Here is a 19546-nt window from a genome sequence, read left to right on the forward strand (position 1 = left end):
CAAGATACCAACGAAAATATTTTAATCGGGGGTGACTTTAATACTGTTTTAGACACTAATTTAGACAAGAAAAACGGCCGAGCCGATACACATAAACATTGTCGAGATAACTTAAATAAAATTATAGACGAAAATAATTTAATCGATGTTTGGAGAATGCATAATCCTAATAAATGTCAATTTACATGGCACTCTAACGGTAAACCGACAATTTTCAGCAGACTTGACTTTTTTCTTATCACAGATACATTATGCAATATAACAAAAAATTGTATTATTCAAACAGGATATAAAACAGATCATTCATGTGTTATATTAAAAATGAATTTCACATCACAAAAACGGGGACCTGGTTATTTTAAAATAAACAACAGCCTTCTGTTAAATACCGAATATAAATCACTAATTAAAAACACATCGCAAGAAGTTTTAAACAACAATAAACACTCAAACGCAAACACTAAATGGGAATTGGTAAAAGGAAATATTAGAAATGCAACTATAAAATTTGCTAGTCAAAAGAAAAAAGAAGACAATAAACAAGAAAAAGAACTAATTCAAGAAATAGAAGCTCTTGAACAAAACTTGATACGTAAGGATAATATAGACACAAAAGAATTATCAAATAAAAAAATGTTATTGGATAATTTAAGAGACAAAAAAATCAACGGTATTTTACTGCGATCAAAAGCTATATACGTTGAAAGTAATGAAAAAAACAGTGCTTTTTTCGCAAACCTAGAAAAAAGACACGCAGAGAAGAAAACTATTAAATGTATAAAAGTGAATGATAAATTTATAACAAATCAAAATGAAATATTAACAGAAGAAGTGAAATTCTATCAATCCATTTATCAAAAACAGTATGATAAAACATCAAATATTGATTTCTTTAACACACCGATAAACCGCCTTAGTGAAAACAATAAAAATATATGTGAAGGTATCCTAACCGAAGAAGAATGTTATAATGCCTTAAAAGAAATGAAAAATGACAAGAGCCCGGGCTCAGATGGACTAACGGTAGAATTTTATAAAACCTTTTGGGATGACATTAAAAAAACTTTCATCGAATCAATAAACTATTCATTTATACACGGACATCTAACTGACTTTCAAAAACAAAGCATTATATCACTAATCCCTAAACCTAACAAGGATACCACTATTTTAACAAATTGGCGACCAATATCATTACTTAATGTAGACTACAAAATAGCTACAAAAGCCATCGCTAATAGAATTAAAAAAACGATATCCTCAATAATAGCACCTTCACAAACAGGTTTCATAAAAGGGAGATATATTGGGGAGAATGTCAGACTCATTTTCGAAATAATCGAATACCTTGAAAACAAACAAATACCCGGTCTTTTATTTTTTTCAGATTTTGAAAAGGCATATGATACTTTAAATCATGAATTTATGTTTAAGTGTCTACAGCATTTTAATTTCGGCGATGATCTTATCCGTTGGGTAAAGCTGTTTTACCATGATATAAGTAGTATTATTATGAACAATGGATACATGTCGGAAAGTTTTAAGATAAAAAATGGCGTTAGGCAAGGTTGCCCTCTCTCATCGTCCCTGTTTGTAATATGTATCGAAATATTGTCTAATTATATTGAAAAAGACCAGAACATTAGGGGTATTGTTGTAAATAATATAGAAATAAAACAGTCGCTCTTCGCAGACGACGCAACCTTTTTCAATAACGGTGAACAAAACTCTTTTGAAAATTTGGTCAATGTAATAACACAATTTGGGAAAACATCTGGATTAAACCTTAACAATTCAAAATCAACAGTTTTAAGAGTAGGGCTTTTCAAGAATACTACAATCCGGTTTTGCAATGATCACAAATTTATTTGGACATCAGAATCTGCAAACACTCTTGGGTTATCCTTTTATAATTGTAAAATAAAAAATATGTCCATGAACTTAGAACCAAAATTATGTGCATTCAGTAATTGTCTTAAACAATGGCACCACAGAAAATTGACCTTACTAGGGAAAATTACAGTAATAAAAACATTCGCACTACCAAAATTAGTATATCCATTCACTGTATTACCAAACCCTCCTCAACACACCATACAAAAAATAACTAAGGAAATTTTTAACTTCTTATGGGATGGTAAACCCGACAAAATAAAACGCAGCAAAATAATAATGAATTATACAAATGGAGGCCTTAAATTAACAGACATTGAAATGTTCCTAAATTCTATAAAGGGGTCATGGGTTAAACGACTGCTTACAGAAAATAATAGTATGTGGAAGTGTATATATGATACAATCCTACAGAAATACGGAGGAGAATTACTATTTGAATCAAATTTACAAACTAAAGATATTAAACGTATATGTAAAGACAACGAATTTTTAAAAAACATAATTCAAGGATGGAATACATGTAAAAATTGCTATAAACACAACTTCAGCAAACATATTATATGGAATAATAGTAAAATACAAATTGAAAATAAAACTTTGTACTGGAAAGATTGGCACGACAAAGGAATCGTATTTGTCGATCAGTTAATTGACTTTCGCGTGAAGAAATTTTATAGCTTTACTGACTTCAAATATATCTTTAATGCATCAGACAATGACTTTCTTAAATACAATAGTCTTATAAATAACATACCAAAAGACATATTGGAACTTGTAGATGAGCGTTTTATAACAGGATCAAGGAAAAAATCATTACTAGATATAATCAAAACTTCGTACCAACCAAATAAATTTTTATACAATCTTCAGCTATCTGAAATAAAAAATACAAATTCGAATGCGGAAAATAGATGGCAAAATATTTTTCAAAATAAAGAGTTAAATTGGGCAAAGATATACACGCTAGTGTTCAAAACTTGTACGGACACAAATTTAAGATGCTTCCAATATAAATATATTATGCGTTTAACAGCTACAAATACATACCTCTTCCGGTGCAAACTAACTAACTCTAACTTATGTGATCTGTGCAATGAATACGATGAAGATATTGAACACTTGTTTTGGAAATGCCGGGTAGCACAACATTTATGGAACAGATTAGCGGACTACATGTATGATAAAGGCATTTTATTATATTTTAACTACGAATTAATTTGTTTTGGACAGATGGAATATAATAAAAACATGCAAACAATTAATTTCATCATTTATTTAATGAAATATTATATATTTAAATTGAAAACAATGCACCAACCATATGATTTCAACAATTTCCTTACATTCCTAAAATTACGCTTTGATATAGAACAAGAAATAGCCCTAAAAAACGATAATCTTGAACAATTTAATACAATTTATCAGAGATTACTTGACGGTCAGTTTTGAGCTTCCAGCTTCTCCTTTTTTATACTTCTTTCTTACTTTTTTTTTCTTTTGTTAACTCTTCATATTGCAAAAAGACATAAATAATAACCTCTGGTTAAACCACAATTATCACTATTGTTCCATGCGGAGTGGGTATATTTTGAAGAAAAAATATTTAAAAAAAAAACAATAACATTCTATTGTACGTGCATATGCACCCATAACTGTATTGTTATCTTCTTGAAGGAAAAAATGTTTGCAATGTATGTACATGTATAATGTTTGCTTTTTTTTAGTTATATTGAATAAAAAAAAAAAATAAAAAAAAATAAATCAAAGCAGCAATATCATTAAGCTGCACATTTTGAGTGGTGGAAGTTCAAGGTCAAGGTCATCTTTCTAGGTCAAGGTCATCCTTCAAGGTCAAAGGTAAAAAAAAAATATGTAAAAAATTCAAAGCGGCGTTATCATGAAGCTGCACATTTTGAGTGGTGGAAGTTCAAGGTCAAGGTCATCCTTCAATGTCAAAAAATAAATAAATTCATAGTGGCCTTCTCATGAAGCTGCACATTTTGAGTGGTGGCAGTTCAAGGTCAAGGTCATCCTTCAAAGTCAAGGTCATCCCTTAAGGTCAAAGGTCAAAAAAAAAAAAAAATTCAAAGCGGCGTTCTCATGAAGCTGCACATTTTGAGTGGTGGAAGTTCAAGGTCATTCTTCAAGGTCAAGGTCATCCTTCAAGGTCAAAGGTCAAAAAAAAATAAAATTTTAAAGCGGCGTTATCATGAAGCTGCACATTTTGAGTGATGGAAGTTCAAGGTCATCCTTCAAGGTCAAGGTCATCCTTTAAGGTCAAAGGTCAATTTTTTTAATTTCAAAGTGGCGTTCTCATAAAGCTGCACATTTTGAGTGATGGAAGTTCAAGGTCAAGGTTATCCTTCAAGGTCAAAGGTAAAAGATTTTTTTTTTTTTTTTTCAAAGCGGCGCAATAGGGGGCATTGTGTTTCTGACAAACACATCTCTTGTTTTTTTCAAACATGGTTATAAAACACAAATATTTATTTTTATTATTTTATTTTTGAAATACCGTCCAACCATCCCACCCAAGAATCCCCGCACCACCAATTTTTTGTTTTGTTTTTTTGCATTTTTTTTGCATTTTTTGAAGATAATGTAATAAATGACCACACCCCGACACTATATACCCCTCTCCACTCCACCCCTCCCTCCTTTGTGATTGAAATTGAGATAGGTCCCTACACCTTTAAAAATAAAAATAAATGAGCGGTCTGCACCCGCAAGGTGGTGCTCTTGTTATATATGGGTCGTGCTCTGTGAAAAAGGGGTTTAATGCAAGTACGTAAAGTGTCCTCCCAGATTTGGTAGTGCAGTCCATACAGGCTAATCAGGTATGAGACTTCGCATTTACGATATTTTTTGTTTCAAGAAAGTCTCTTCTTAGCAAAAATCAAGTTTCTAACTGCACAGGCGTATCTGGGACGACACTTCACGCACATGCATTAAGCCTCCTTTTCACAGGACGCGGATTTTTACTAATTCTTCATAAAACTCAAATTAAATATATTATCGGTGCTTTAAATATTTGTGTGAAAGTGGTAAAATGAATTGTTTAAATGAGTATATCTTATTTTGTGGGAAATACCATCAATATGCCCCTTTAAGTTGTGGGGACAGGCTGTTATCTCATGTTTAGACCAAATGCCATTGAATTGATGTTGATGTGAATGCTGAATTCAATGTAAATACAAAATGTCATTGTTAAGTTCAGTCAGATTTTGTATAAACATTTGTCATTAAAAGAGCATTTAATTTTTCACTGGTTCATTTTAACATCTGAACTAAAGTTGAAGATTGTAAATGTTGTAACCAGGTAATGTACATTATTTTTGTGTTTCTCTTGTTTATTTAATATCATCAAGTAAAGTTTGTCTTTAATTTTTGTTAGAACAATTGTTTGTCATATTGCTTTTATACAGATGAGTATTATATCTAATAAGAACAAAACAGTGGTGGTTAAAGATAACATGTTATAAATAACTTGTTAATTCAGATTAATAAATGACACAAGTTGATGCACATAATTCAAATAATCTTAGTAAACATTCAATACATGCTTATCAAATCATCTGTTTTATTCATACATCATTTAATTTTATCTCCGCCATAATATAGTCAGGGAAGATCAAATGGTGTTAACCATTTCCGTGTCATGTGTATGTGTATTTTTAGTCCTATTTCATGTTTCAATCGTAACTTTTAAACTAATTAACGACTTCTGGAACAAATTTCTTGTAGCACATCATATCAAGACGTCATGTGACATCCAGATTGCTAGGTACTCACAGGGATACTTTCAAAGAATTTTGCATACTTTAATGGATGAATAGAAAGTAGAAGGATGTCTGTGTCCAGTCCATAAATGTATGGGTATTATCATTACATGTATTATGTGATTTCAACATTTATTGGCCCAAAATTTAATGACTATCATATCAATTAAGACTGGTTCTAGCAATACTAAGGTTGGCACTATAATGAACAAAAGCTATATTTTGGATATAACAGATTGTAACCAAGGAAATCATTGATTTGTTTTTTTTCAGTTGAGACTTGACTCTCGTTCTGATCGGACTGGTTCAACCACTTCTGGAACACTGACCCAGTCTACTGCATCCCAGTCAGGCAGCACAGTGGATGTCAGCGAGTTTGACCCCTTGACTAATAACCTTGAGAGTTCAGGCTCAAAAGTTACAGTGGTGGAAGATTACCATTTCCTCTCAGAGCCTGCAAATATGATGTCTGGAAATTCGACTAGTGTTGAATCTTCCTCCAGCAATATGTCAACCCCAAAAAAGAAAACAAAGGCAAGTTTGAGTCAAGCAGAAATGTTATAAGTCTTTTTGATAATTTTTTTAGATATATTTAGTCACCTAAATAGTACCAATTCTTGTTAAAAACATGCAAAAGAGCATGCTTTTGAGCTGGTATTCACATGTTTTCAAGAAAATGTTACGTTTAGTTCTTCAGTGCATTTAAGATCAGATTTTTATATTGGTTGATGTATCTGGAATGTCACCCTAGGACTGAGGTATTACCTCTGTTCTACAGAAAGCCTTAACCCTTCACGCCCCTCCTGGGCGGTACCGTTCCCAGACCACAGAGAGCGTCTCCACAATGGATCTGGGCAGCGCTGGGGACTACATTCACCTGGCCGCAAGGCAGATCTGTCTCGCACAGGAGTTTGAGGCAAATGGGGAGTTTGAGCAGGCCTTTGCTACGTATAAGAGCTGTGTTGGAATCTTGTTGCAGGGAGTCCAAGGTATGGTGAAGGAATTTTATTTCATGTTGTCCAAGTTAAATTGTTCATTATTATACCTCACTTTGTCATTCCACTTTTGAAGTCAGTGATGGACATATTTGGACTGTCTCATGGCAATGTCGCTTGCAACTGCAATAACACCAGGTATGACATCATATATGTAGTAGTGTTTATCAAAGTCAAAAAGCGTTTTTGAATCTGTCAGTGATTAACTGTAGAATGGACTTGTAAGGGCATGATAAAATATGCATCGAATTCTTTGTGGAAAATAGGGCAAGGGTACAACATTTTATAACAAATAAAAATTTAGCTTAAAAAGGTAGTAAACAACTAAGTCCATGTGATATGATATGCTAAACAAAAGCTTATTGGGTGTGGGGGATTTGCTTAAGTATATTATAATAAATATTTCATTATAGGATGGTGATGCAATTTGTAAACCATAAAGAATACTGCTCACTGTAGCTTTGCCTTGGGCAACAGTCCAACCCCTGGGAGAAAGAAGCTATTATCCTCCAAGAATGTAGTATTTATACTCTGATTATTGTGTTAAGTATCAGTGGTATGTAATCTGTATACATCCCCAAATGAAGACTGCCCGTGGAGACAGGGTGGCAGCAAACTTTCATGTAACAAAATGTGACAAAATGGCTTTAAGTTTACTTGAAACAGCAAAAATTATATCATATTTTATAAGAATTTATGTATAAATAAATAATGAAACAGCTGGTCACAAAAACATCTGCAAAAATCAAATACCCAGTACCTTCTTTTCCTGTTTATTAAGTCACCTCAACTGCTTGTACATCTTTATCAAGCCTAATTTATGATGGTACCTATCCCCGTTTGTTTACCTTAAATAATAGTTTAAGTAGCATATTTTATTTAGATTCTTGTCAAATAAATATTTCCCCTTCTTCAGTGGACCAGAACAAAGGTCGGCGAGATGCGGTTCGTCGCAAGACAGCCCAGTACTTGATGAAGGCAGAGGAGTTGTACAACAGGCACCTTGCCAAAGATGTGTCCGATGATCACAGATGGGCTGTTAGTTGGTTTGTTAGTTAGGACACTTGGCCAGATATGTGTGTGATGAGCATAGATTGACTATAAGTTGGTTTGTTTGTTAGGACACCTGGTCAAAAATGTGTCCGATGAACACAGATGGGCTGTAAGTTGGTTTGTTTGTTAGGACACCTGGTCAGAGATGTATCTGATGAACACAGATGGGCTGTACGTTGGTTTGTTTGTTAGGACACTTGGCCAGAGATGTGTGTGATGAGCACAGATAGGCTGTACGTTGGTTTGTTTGTTAGGACACTTGGCCAGAGATGTGTGTGATGAGCACAGATGGGCTGTAAGTTGGTTTGTCTGTTGGGACACTTGACCAGAGATGTGTCTGATGAACACAGATGGGCTGTATGTTGGTTTGTTTGTTAATAGGACACTTGGCCAGAGATGTATCTGATGAACACAGATGGGCTGTAAGTTGGTTTGTCTGTTAGGACACCTGGCCAGAGATGTATCTGATGAACACAGATGGGCTGTACGTTGGTTTGTTTGTTAATAGGACACTTGACCAGAGATGTGTCTGATGAACACAGATGGGCTGTAAGTTGGTTTGTTTGTTAGGACACCTGGCCAGAGATGTATCTGATGAACACAGATGGGCTGTAAGTTGGTTTGTTTGTTAATAGGACACTTGACTAGAAATGTGTCTGATGAATACAGATGGGCTGTATGTTGGTTTGTTTGTTAATAGGACACTTGGCTAGAAATGTGTCTGATGAATACAGATGGGCTGTATGTTGGTTTGTCTGTTAGGACACTTGGCTAGAAATGTGTCTGATGAACACAGATGGGCTGTATGTTGGTTTGTTTGTTAATAGGACACTTGGCCAGAGATGTGTCTGATGAACACAGATGGGCTGTAAGTTGGTTTGTCTGTTAGGACACTTGGCTAGAAATGTGTGTGATGAACACAGATGGGCTGTATGTTGGTTTGTTTGTTAATAGGACACTTGGCCAGAGATGTGTCTGATGAACACAGATGGGCTGTAAGTTGGTTTGTCTGTTAGGACACTTGGCTAGAAATGTGTGTGATGAACACAGATGGGCTGTAAGTTGGTTTGTTTGTTAATAGGACACTTGGCTAGAAATGTGTCTGATGAACACAGATGGGCTGTAAGATGGTTTGTTTGTTAATAGGACACTTGGCTAGAAATGTGTGTGATGAACACAGATGGGCTGTAAGTTGGTTTGTTTGTTAATAGGACACTTGGCTAGAAATGTGTGTGATGAACACAGATGGGCTGTAAGTTGGTTTGTTTGTTAATAGGACACTTGGCTAGAAATGTGTCTGATGAACACAGATGGGCTGTAAGTTGGTTTGTTTGTTAATAGGACACTTGGCTAGAAATGTGTCTGATGAACACAGATGGGCTGTAAGATGGTTTGTTTGTTAATAGGACACTTGACTAGAAATGTGTCTGATGAATACAGATGGGCTGTATGTTGGTTTGTTTGTTAATAGGACACTTGGCCAGAGATGTGTCTAATTAACACAGATGGGCTGTATGTTGGTTTGTTTGTTAGGACACTTGGCCAGAGATGTGTCTAATTAACACAGATGGGCTGTAAGTTGGTTTGTTTGTTAATAGGACGCTTGGCCAGAGATGTGTCTAATTAACACAGATGGGCTGTATGTTGGTTTGTTTGTTAATAGGACACTTGGCCAGAGATGTGTCTAATTAACACAGATGGGCTGTAAGTTTGTTTGTTTGTTAGGACACTTGGCCAGAGATGTGTCTGATGAATACAGATCGGCTGTATGTGAGTTTGTTTGTTAATAGGACACTTGGCTAGAATGTGTCTGATGAACACAGATGGGCTGTATGTTGGTTTGTTTGTTAATAGGACACTTGGCTAGAAATGTGTCTAATTAACACAGATGGGCTGTATGTTGGTTTGTTTGTTAGGACACTTGGCCAGAGATGTGTCTAATTAACACAGATGGGCTGTAAGTTGGTTTGTTTGTTAATAGGACACTTGGCCAGAGATGTGTCTAATTAACACAGATGGGCTGTATGTTGGTTTGTTTGTTAATAGGACACTTGGCCAGAGATGTGTCTAATTAACACAGATGGGCTGTAAGTTGGTTTGTTTGTTAATAGGACACTTGACCAGAGATGTGTCTAATTAACACAGATGGGCTGTAAGTTGGTTTGTTTGTTAATAGGACACTTGGCTAGAAATGTGTCTGATGAACACAGATGGGCTGTAAGTTGGTTTGTTTGTTAATAGGACACTTGACTAGAAATGTGTCTGATGAATACAGATGGGCTGTAAGTTGGTTTGTTTGTTAATAGGACACTTGGCCAGAGATGTGTCTAATTAACACAGATGGGCTGTAAGTTTGTTTGTTTGTTAGGACACTTGGCCAGAGATGTGTCTGATGAATACAGATCGGCTGTATGTGAGTTTGTTTGTTAATAGGACACTTGGCTAGAATGTGTCTGATGAACACAGACTGGCTGTAAGTTGGTTTGTTATCCCCCGCCAGAGGCGGAGGGATATTGTTTTGGCGTTGTCTGTCCGTCCGTCCGGCTGTCCGTCCGTCCGGCACTTTTGTGTCCGGAGCCATATCTTGGAAGTTCTTTGGTGGATTTCATTTAAACTTGGTATGAGTATATATATGCATAAGAGGATGATGCACGCCAAATGGCATTGTACACCATCTGTTAAAAACAGACTTATGGCCCTTTGTGTCTTGAAAAAATGCTTTTTAGTGTCCGGAGCCATATCTTGGAAGTTCTTTGGCGGATTTCATTGAAACTTGGTATGAGTATATATATGCATAAGAGGATGATGCACCCCAAATGGCATTGTACACCATTTGTTAAAAACAGACTTATGGCCCTTTGTATCTTGAAAAAATGCTTTTTACTATAGGCACTTTTGTGTCCGGAGCCATATCTTGGAAGTGCTTTGGCGGATTTCATTTAAACTTGGTATGAGTATATATGCATAAGAGGATGATGCACGCCAAATGGCATTGTACACCATCTGTTAAAAACAGACTTATGGCCCTTTGTATCTTGAAAAAATGCTTTTTACTATAGGCATTTTTGTGTCCGGAGCCATATCTTGGAAGCACTTTGGCGGATTTCTTTGAAACTTGGTATGAATATATTCCCACGACTTATTAATTCACCTAAATAAATTGTGAAGGCTTAAGAACCTTCCTTTGTCTTAGTTTTGTGTTATTGTCCTCCGTCCGTCCATCTATCATTATGTTCATCCGTCCAATTTGCACCCATCCTCAAACAAAGCATATGTTGCGGGGGATACCTTGGGCCTTTCAGGCCCTCTTGTTTGTTAGGACACTTGGCCAGAGATGTGTCTGATGAACACAGATGGGCTGTAAGTTGGTTTGTATGTTAGAACACCAGGCCAAAAATGTGTTGGATGAACATAGATGGGCTGTATATTTGTTTATTTACCTGTTGAAACATTAATACTATACTAAATAGCTGAAATGAAGGAATGTTAGATTATTATAAAATAAGTTGAAAGGAAGCTATTTGCCTGGCTTATTATGTTTTTTGCTCTTCATTTGGCTCAAAATCTGAACATTGAAGATAAAACCACTGTCATTATGTCTAAAAAAATATGGTGGGCTTCTAATATGAAAAAATGAATACTAATAATTATTTCTCTCCCTTGCAGATGGATAGCACTCTGAGCCCCTCGACTGAGGTTGACCCTGCATTGACCTTCCTTCGTGCTCCAGCAAGTGACCTCAAGAAGTTCAAGGTTCTTGGAACCATCAACAAGGTCATTCTGGTTCTGGATAAGAGTACGGAGGAAACATTCGTGATCAAGGTAATATTGGGGACTATTGAATGATCGGACAAATTTAGAATAATGAATTTTGTTGTTATATTGAAAAACTTAATGTGTACAGCTTTAAGTTACTTTTTCACAGATGTTTGTATTTTTGGAAATCACTAGATGTATTCACTAAAAAAATAAATATTGTTATTCCCCAACATTCCATTTGGCAATATACATTACACTTGTCCGCGTGTCTCAATGTACTTTCGGAAAATTTATTTTTATGCCCCCGGAGCGAAAGATCGGGGCATATTGTTTTTGGTCTGTCTGTCTGTCTGTCATTAATTGTGTGTGTCCCAAAACTTAAACCTTGGTTAAAGTTGTGCAATAACTTTTGCATTATTGAAGATAGCAACTTGATATTTAGCATGCACGTGTATCTCATGGAGCTGCACATTTTGAGTAGTGAAAGGTCAAGATCATCCTTCAAGGTCAAAGGTCAAATATATGGCTTCAAAGCGGCGCAATAGGGGGCATTGTGTTTCTGACAAACACATCTCTTGTTCAATTCTTCTTTAACAGCTGAATTTAATCAATGATTGTTAAGGAAGGAATACTTGGCTACGGCAAGTTTATGCAGAAATATGGCCCTTCGTCTGAGTTTCAAATCTAATGTTTATGGTTTCAAGTCCTCTTTGATTGCAAGGTGGATCTGGCTCAAACGTTCACAGAAATGTGTAGAAGATTGCAAAGGAAGGAATTTTTGCTGCACCCATTTTTGGATGAAATATCGCTCTTTGTCTGATTTTCCACTACAGATTAAAAGTCCCAAATATTTTGTGTTTTTAACTGCTTGAAGGATTTCATTTAAACTTTCACAGTTAAATAACATTAATGTGTAGATGATCATTAAGAAAAGATTTTCGACTTCAACAAGTTTTGGCAGAATATTGGCCCTTTTTCTTTTTGTCCACTTCAGAAAATATAGTTTGTTTTCCTGTTTCCAAATGTGTTATGAGGGCATCCGTCTCTTGTACATAATTTTAGTTTATATTCTAAAATAATAAAATTAATAAAAAATGAATACAAAGTTTGCATTTGAGGGAATTTGAACATGGGCCAGTGGGAACAAAATGTAACATTGTACCGCTGGGACATTCAGGCTTTAGAACTTGACAGCATATTTTAAACGGGGAGTTTTTAGTATATTTGACTCAAACCATTACTCTGCATCACATGTGTTGAGTAATTGCAATTGTTCATGCTTTATTTGTTGCCCTGAGCGTAATTCTTAGAATTCTTGGAAGAAAGGTATGCTTTGCAACACAATTACCCATGTTTCATGTTTTCTGTCGACAGGCAAAACATCCATCTTCTTGAGTTGTAATCAATAACTTAAGCTAAATAGCTTTTTGGAATATACCAGCAATGTTTTTTGAATTCTGATTGTTCTTTTTAAAAAAGGGCCATTTGTTTTGGCATGACAAATGTATTTTAGCCTCTTGTTGTAGAGAGTCTACAAGTGCTCAAAGGGACACAACTCCAAACAGAACATCCTCCCAACTTTGTGCCCATACATGGTGAACCTTCACAAGTTTTATGAGACTTCAAATGCGGTCTATCTGCTGCTGCAATATGCCAGCGGTGGAAAACTCTGGAACTACGTAGGGGCCTATTTAAGGGCTGCTCAGGAACAAAATAGGGAAGGCGGAACTGCAGGGCCAGGGATAAACGAAAATACACCACGACAGGATTTCCAAAATGTTTACACAGGGTATAAAGAGCATCACGACAGTAACAAAAGGAAGTCATTTCTTGAAGCTAAGCCTGGTTTGAAGGCTGAAGAAATAACAAAAGGTGGAAACACAAAATTGGTGGATAAAGTTGCATTCAGTAAAGAAAGTGATACAGTTGAGTTGAATCAACAAAGGTTGTCTCCTGTAAAGGATTTGAGTGTAAGTGATTTTCAGTTTGATGTGACCAACAAACTGGAGACGTATTCTGTGGACATTTCTGATCTCATTGCAGATAGCAATCAAGTAAGTGCAATTGATGTCATCCCAGAGACATCACAAAGTACGACAAAGACACATGTGCAATATAATAGGTATACAAGTTTCTCATCAGAGGAAAATGTCGAAATAGAAAATGATTCTTGCTCATCAATTGAACGACAACCCTCAGGTGGAGCCAATTTTAATGACATATTGGAAAAAAACACAAAGAAAGCTGGACTTGAAAACTTTAGTATTAATAGCTTTGATAGTGGGGATGGTATTACACGTGTTGACAGTAATATGAGTGAAAATATTGAAGCAATTCAAGAGGTGAATGAAAATAGCTGTGATATTGATGTGTTTTCTTGTGATATTCAACATAATCCAGAATATGCAAGAAATAATGATATTGATTTTACTTTTGGAAATGTGGAAACAAGTACAGGTATTAAACATTCTAATCAGGCGACACATGATCATGAACAAAAAAATGGTAATAACTCAAATAAACTCGAAGATGGCGTGGAAACAGACACTGAATTGGATATTGTTAGAAATTCCAAAGAGTTGTTAAAGGCAGTGGAAAGAACATTGTCTCAGATTGATTGTGACGAAAAGACTAGAAAAGATCATGATGTTCCTAAAACAAACGGTACTCAACAAGTTAATAATGATAAACTTACAAATGCAGTTAGTGCTGCTTTAGGGATGATGGGTCCTAGCATATATGACCTTCAGTGCCATGGAGATTCCTCAAACAGCCAATCAGATTCTGGGTCAGGGTCAAGGTCATTAGAGGACAGTCAACCAGTGTCATTGAATTCGAATTACAATGAAATTAATAAAAGTGCTTTGGTGATAAATGAGATTTTAAGCACAGTTGATACTGCTAATAATGAAGGCAAAGATGAAACTAGGTCAAGGACATCTTCAGATATTATTTTAAATAGAAAATTAAGTTTAAATAGATTAAATTCAGCTGAATTTAGTCGATCTGCCTCAACAGACACTGAAGCACGTTCTCCTACTAAAACTCGGCAGAGAACAATTTCAATGATGTTTGAGCAACTTGATTTGACCTCTCAAACTTCTGAGCAAGTGAAAATTCCAGAATCCTTCATCCGCCGCTGGGCTGCTGAAATGATTGTTGCTGTGTCCAGATTGCATGCCTTGGGCATTATTTGTAGGTCAGTGCATTTTTATGTCCCCCACTATAGTAGTGGGGGACATATTGTTTTTGCCCTGTCTGTCTGTCTGTTGGTCTGTCTGTTGGTCTGTTGGTCTGTTTGCGCCAACTTTAACATTTTGCAATAACTTTTGCTATATTGTAGATAGCAACTTCATATTTGGCATGCATGTGTATCTCATGAAGCTGCACATTTTGAGTGGTGAAAGTTCAAGGTCAAGGTCATCCTTCAAGGTCAGAGGTCAAATATATGTGGCCAAAATCGCTCATTTTATGAATACTTTTGCAATATTGAAGATAGCAACTTGATATTTGGCATGCATGTGTATCTCATGGAGCTGCACATTTTGAGTGGTGAAAGGTCAAGGTCATCCTTCAAGGTCAGAGGTCAAATATATGTGGCCCAAATCGCTTATTTTATGAATACTTTTGCAATATTGAAGATATCAACTTGATATTTGGCATGCATGTGCATCTCATGGAGCTGCACATTTTGAGTGGTGCAAGGTCAAGGTCATCCTTCAAGGTCAGAGGTCAAATATATGTGGCCCAAATCACTTATTTTATGAATACTTTTGCAATATTGAAGATAGCAACTTGATATTTTTATACTTAGAAAATTTGGTTAAGTTTTGTGTTTAGGTCCACTTTATTCCTTAAGTATTAACTATCATGAAGGGGACTGTGCAGGCAAAGTAATGTAACTCTGACTGGCATTTTGACAGAATTATGGGCCCTTTATACTTAGAAAATTGAAAATTTGGTTAAGTTTTGTGTTTTGGTCCACTTTACCCCTAAAGTATCATAGATATTGCTCTCATACTTGGAACACTCGCAAACTATCATAAGGGGACAGTAAAGGACAAGTTGCATAACTCAGGTTGTCATTTGTACAGACTTATGGCTCTTTTTTTACTCAGTAACTTTGAATATATGGTTAAATAACTCAGGTTGTCATTTGTACAGACTTGTGGCTCTTTTTTTACTCAGTAACTTTGAATATATGGTTAAATTTTGTGTTTACATTGTGCTTAGATTTGTGATCCACTTTACTTCTAAAGTATCAAGGCTATTACTTTCAAACTTCAAATACTTTCATGCTATCATGAGGGTACTGTACCTTGCAAGTCAAATTTTACTTTGACCTTTGAATGACCTTGACTCTCAAGGTCAAATTATTAAATTTTGCTAAAACTGCCATAACTTCTTTATTTATGAATAGATTTGATTGATACTTTGACAAAACAACACTTACCTGACATACCCCCCCCCCCCCCAAATCCCCCCCTTCCAAAAAAGTTTTTTTATGCTTTTTTTTTTAAACATCATCTAATAAATGACCACCACGACCTCACACTATACCCCGCCCCCCCCCCCCCAAAAAAAAAAACATTTTGTTTTTTTGAAACATGTTTTTTTTCTTCTTTTTTTATCATTTTTGGAAGATAATGTAATAAATGACCACAACCCCACACTATACACCCTCTCCACTCCACCCCTCCCTCCTTTGTGATTGAAATTGAGGTAGGTCCCTACACCTTTAAAAAGAAAAATAGATGAGCGGTCTGCACCCGCAAGGCGGTGCTCTTGTATTATATTTGTAGTTGAGTACTGTACACAATAATGCTAGTGCATGTATTTTGGGTAAGTTTTTCCTGTAATTTATAACCTGGATGATTTACTGTTGTGTATATTTTGTGCATAATAGTGCTAAATCTATGTTAACATCAATCTAAGGTGAATTTTTTAAGCAAAATAAGGAATACATAAACATCAAGATTTTTGTTTGCTTTGGCAACATCTTTCTTATAACAATTCCATTTAATATAGTGATTGTAGACTTTGTTTTTCTTGTACATTTACAAGATATTGTCTTTTGTATGTGTATGTTTACAAGATAAACTGTATTCCTATGATTTCTTCCTGTAAATTCTGATAAATAGCAGTTGTCGTCTTGGCAAAATAATTTCTTAATGAACACCAGTCATTTTCATTGGAAACACTTCATTTTCCATGTGATTGATAGATAGTGAAGTAAGTGGATCACTGGTTTTTATTTGGGCCTTGCTCTGTAAAAAGCAGGTTTCATGCATGTGCGTAAAGTGTTGTCCTTGATTAGCCTGTGCACAGTCCGCACAGGCTAATCAGGGACGACACTTTCCGCTTTAATGATTTTTTTTTAAAGACAGTCTGTTGTAGCAAAACTCCAGTTTAGGTGTAGAGTGTCGTCCCTAATAAGCCTGTGCTTACTGCACAAACTAATCTGGGATGACACTTTACTATTTTGAAATGTTCATATTAATCAGAGACCTTTTTTGAATAGTTGAGAAATGTTCCATGATTCAGTGCTCCAGCTAGTGTTTGAAAAGGGCAGGGAGGGGAGGGGGTGGGCTTTTTTATCAAAAGGGCATTTTCAACTCGCAGATTTCTTTCAAAAGGGCACTTTCGAGTGCGCTGTCGTATCTGTAATGCTCCCTGTGGCATATTTATTTTTATTTTATTAATAATTTTTCGCGAGGTTGTTTTCGGAGAAAACCCAAGCTATTGTCATAGCCTGCTCGTCGTCCGCCGTCCGCCGGCATCGTGCTAAAACCTTAATATTGGCTCTAAAATCAAAGTGCTTCCATCTACAACTTTGAAACTTCATATGAAGATGCACCTTGATGAGTTCTACAGGCCACACCCATTTTGGGTCACTAGGTCAAAGGTCAAGGTCACTGTGACCTCTAAAAAAAAAAAAAATTCTGATAAGCTTTCACAGCCGAGCGTGGCACCCGTTATGCGGTGCTCTTGTTATAATAAATTATTGCTATTAATATTAATTAATTATAACCATGCAAGTAAAATGTCTACAATGAGGAATAAATGAAATACAATTAAATGAGATTTATAAATATTAGTTAAAAAAAATTTAATAAAATAAATAATGAAAGGGCAGGGTGAAGCATCAGAAGGGCAGGGCGGGGCTTCGACAGGGCAGGGCGCCGCACCCTTTCATTAAGGTCTAGCTGGAGCACTGATGATTACCAGGTTGATCTGAGAAGATCTAATGTTATATGATAGAATCACCACATTTAGTTTACAATTAAAACCTTGAGTGATTGATGATTCAGTTATATTTAATGCTGTCAAAAATATTTATTTGAAATTGCTCTTTATTACTGTATCATAATCTGCAAAAGGGAAATCAAATGCCACAACTCATTCTGGGGTTCTTCTTTTTTTGCAGCTTTTATTAATAAGCCATTTAAATATTGTAATAAAAGTTTTCCTTTACTTTTTATAAAAATTTAGTTTTATGTAAATTATAAATACTTTGCTATTACATAACCTAGAAGCGTGTTTATTTTCAGCCAATAAACATTGTTATGAATAAACCTTTTCCTTCATTATAAATTAATGATAAACCACGTGAAATGTTTATATTGCAGAGAGTTAAAACCTGATAACATCCTGCTGGGAGACCATGGTCATGCAACCTTAACCTACTTCTGTCAAATAAACCAAGTGCCAAAGTCTCTTGACTTTGAGGCAGTGGGAAACTTCTATGTGGCTCCAGGTTGGACAATCATGGTGTAGCATTTCAGATTGGTTAAGACTCTTTGTTTTAAGTTTGCAAAAGGTGTTCATCAATAGCATTGCAAGACTTTCACATTTTGATTTTTTCTTTCTATTGCATTTGAATGCACTTATCCAGTTATAGCAGTGTATTCATCTCAGCTTATACAGGGCACAATGATGTGGCTGTTTGCGCAGAGGCAGTTAGTGCCACCCATACTTATGAAACCTTGATTGCAACAAAAGCCAAAGGCTTATTTAGGTGCTTTTAAGCCAGTTTCCTGGGAAGAACCAGTACTTGATGTCTGTGGGGGAGATCCTAAGAGCACTCCCACAGTGGGGATTGAACCCTTTACCTCCTGGTGGCTGGGAACAGGCAGATAGTGGTGTTTGACAAAACTTCTGTGTTTCAAATGTGAAATTTCTTTTCTATTAGTAACTGATCTTTATGACTGTTGATCAATTTGCATCTTATTTTTATGTTTTATTGCAAAGTTGATATGGAGTGTTGTTCTATTGCAGAGGTGATTGGTATCTCGGGTTATACAGAGACCTGTGACTGGTGGAGTCTGGGGGCACTGCTGTATGAACTCCTAGTAGGACGTGTAAGTTCACCCAGGACTTCAAATGGATTGAATCACATGCATAATCAGGAACCATTACTAATTTGTCTTCAATCTACACTTTATTATAAGTTGAATGCAAAAAGATATAGATTTGTTTTCCTTATCACAGTTAATCTCATTAAAAATATACATTGTAATGAAAGCAAAAAGGTAATATGTATACGCAAAATGGCTGTCACACGTTTTGGATTATAAGGGCCAAAAAGGATGCAGGATAATATAAATATTTGCCATTTAATAAACTGATGCAACATAAACAGAAGTCACACATTCTGAACTCAATATTATACCTGTACCATACCTGAATGTATCATTATAACCCAATATAATACCTATACCATACTTGAATGTATCGTTATTACTCAATATAATACCTATACCATACCTGAATGTATTGGTATTACTCAATATAATACCTATACCATACCTGAATGTATCATTACAACTCAGTATAATACCTATACCATACCTGAATGTATTGGTATTACTCAATATAATACCTATACTGTTATACCATACCTGAACATATCATTATCACCCAATATAATACCTGACCCGTACCTGTCTGTTTCAGAGCCTGCTATCGTGCCACCCAGGGGGCATCACGTCTCACACACAGCTCTACATGCCTGACCACCTCTCCCAGGAGGCCCAGTCTCTCCTTCAACAGGTTGGCAACAGTGTA

At 35.7% G+C, this 19546-nt stretch overlaps 1 protein-coding gene across 1 annotated transcript in view; it reads left to right on the forward strand.

Moving 5' to 3' along the window:
- Positions 1–19546, forward strand: part of LOC127874714 (ribosomal protein S6 kinase delta-1-like) — a 34060-nt gene that overhangs the window by 12027 nt on the left and 2487 nt on the right. The window contains exons 8-15 of the mRNA XM_052419249.1: positions 5946–6210; positions 6455–6661; positions 7584–7705; positions 11387–11542; positions 13006–14678; positions 18109–18236; positions 18758–18840; positions 19436–19531. Coding sequence (XP_052275209.1) covers positions 5946–6210; positions 6455–6661; positions 7584–7705; positions 11387–11542; positions 13006–14678; positions 18109–18236; positions 18758–18840; positions 19436–19531 — 2730 coding nt within the window. The remainder of the gene's footprint in view (positions 1–5945; positions 6211–6454; positions 6662–7583; positions 7706–11386; positions 11543–13005; positions 14679–18108; positions 18237–18757; positions 18841–19435; positions 19532–19546) is intronic.

This window comes from Dreissena polymorpha, chromosome 3 (assembly GCF_020536995.1).
Source record: "Dreissena polymorpha isolate Duluth1 chromosome 3, UMN_Dpol_1.0, whole genome shotgun sequence".
NCBI lineage: Eukaryota > Metazoa > Mollusca > Bivalvia > Myida > Dreissenidae > Dreissena > Dreissena polymorpha.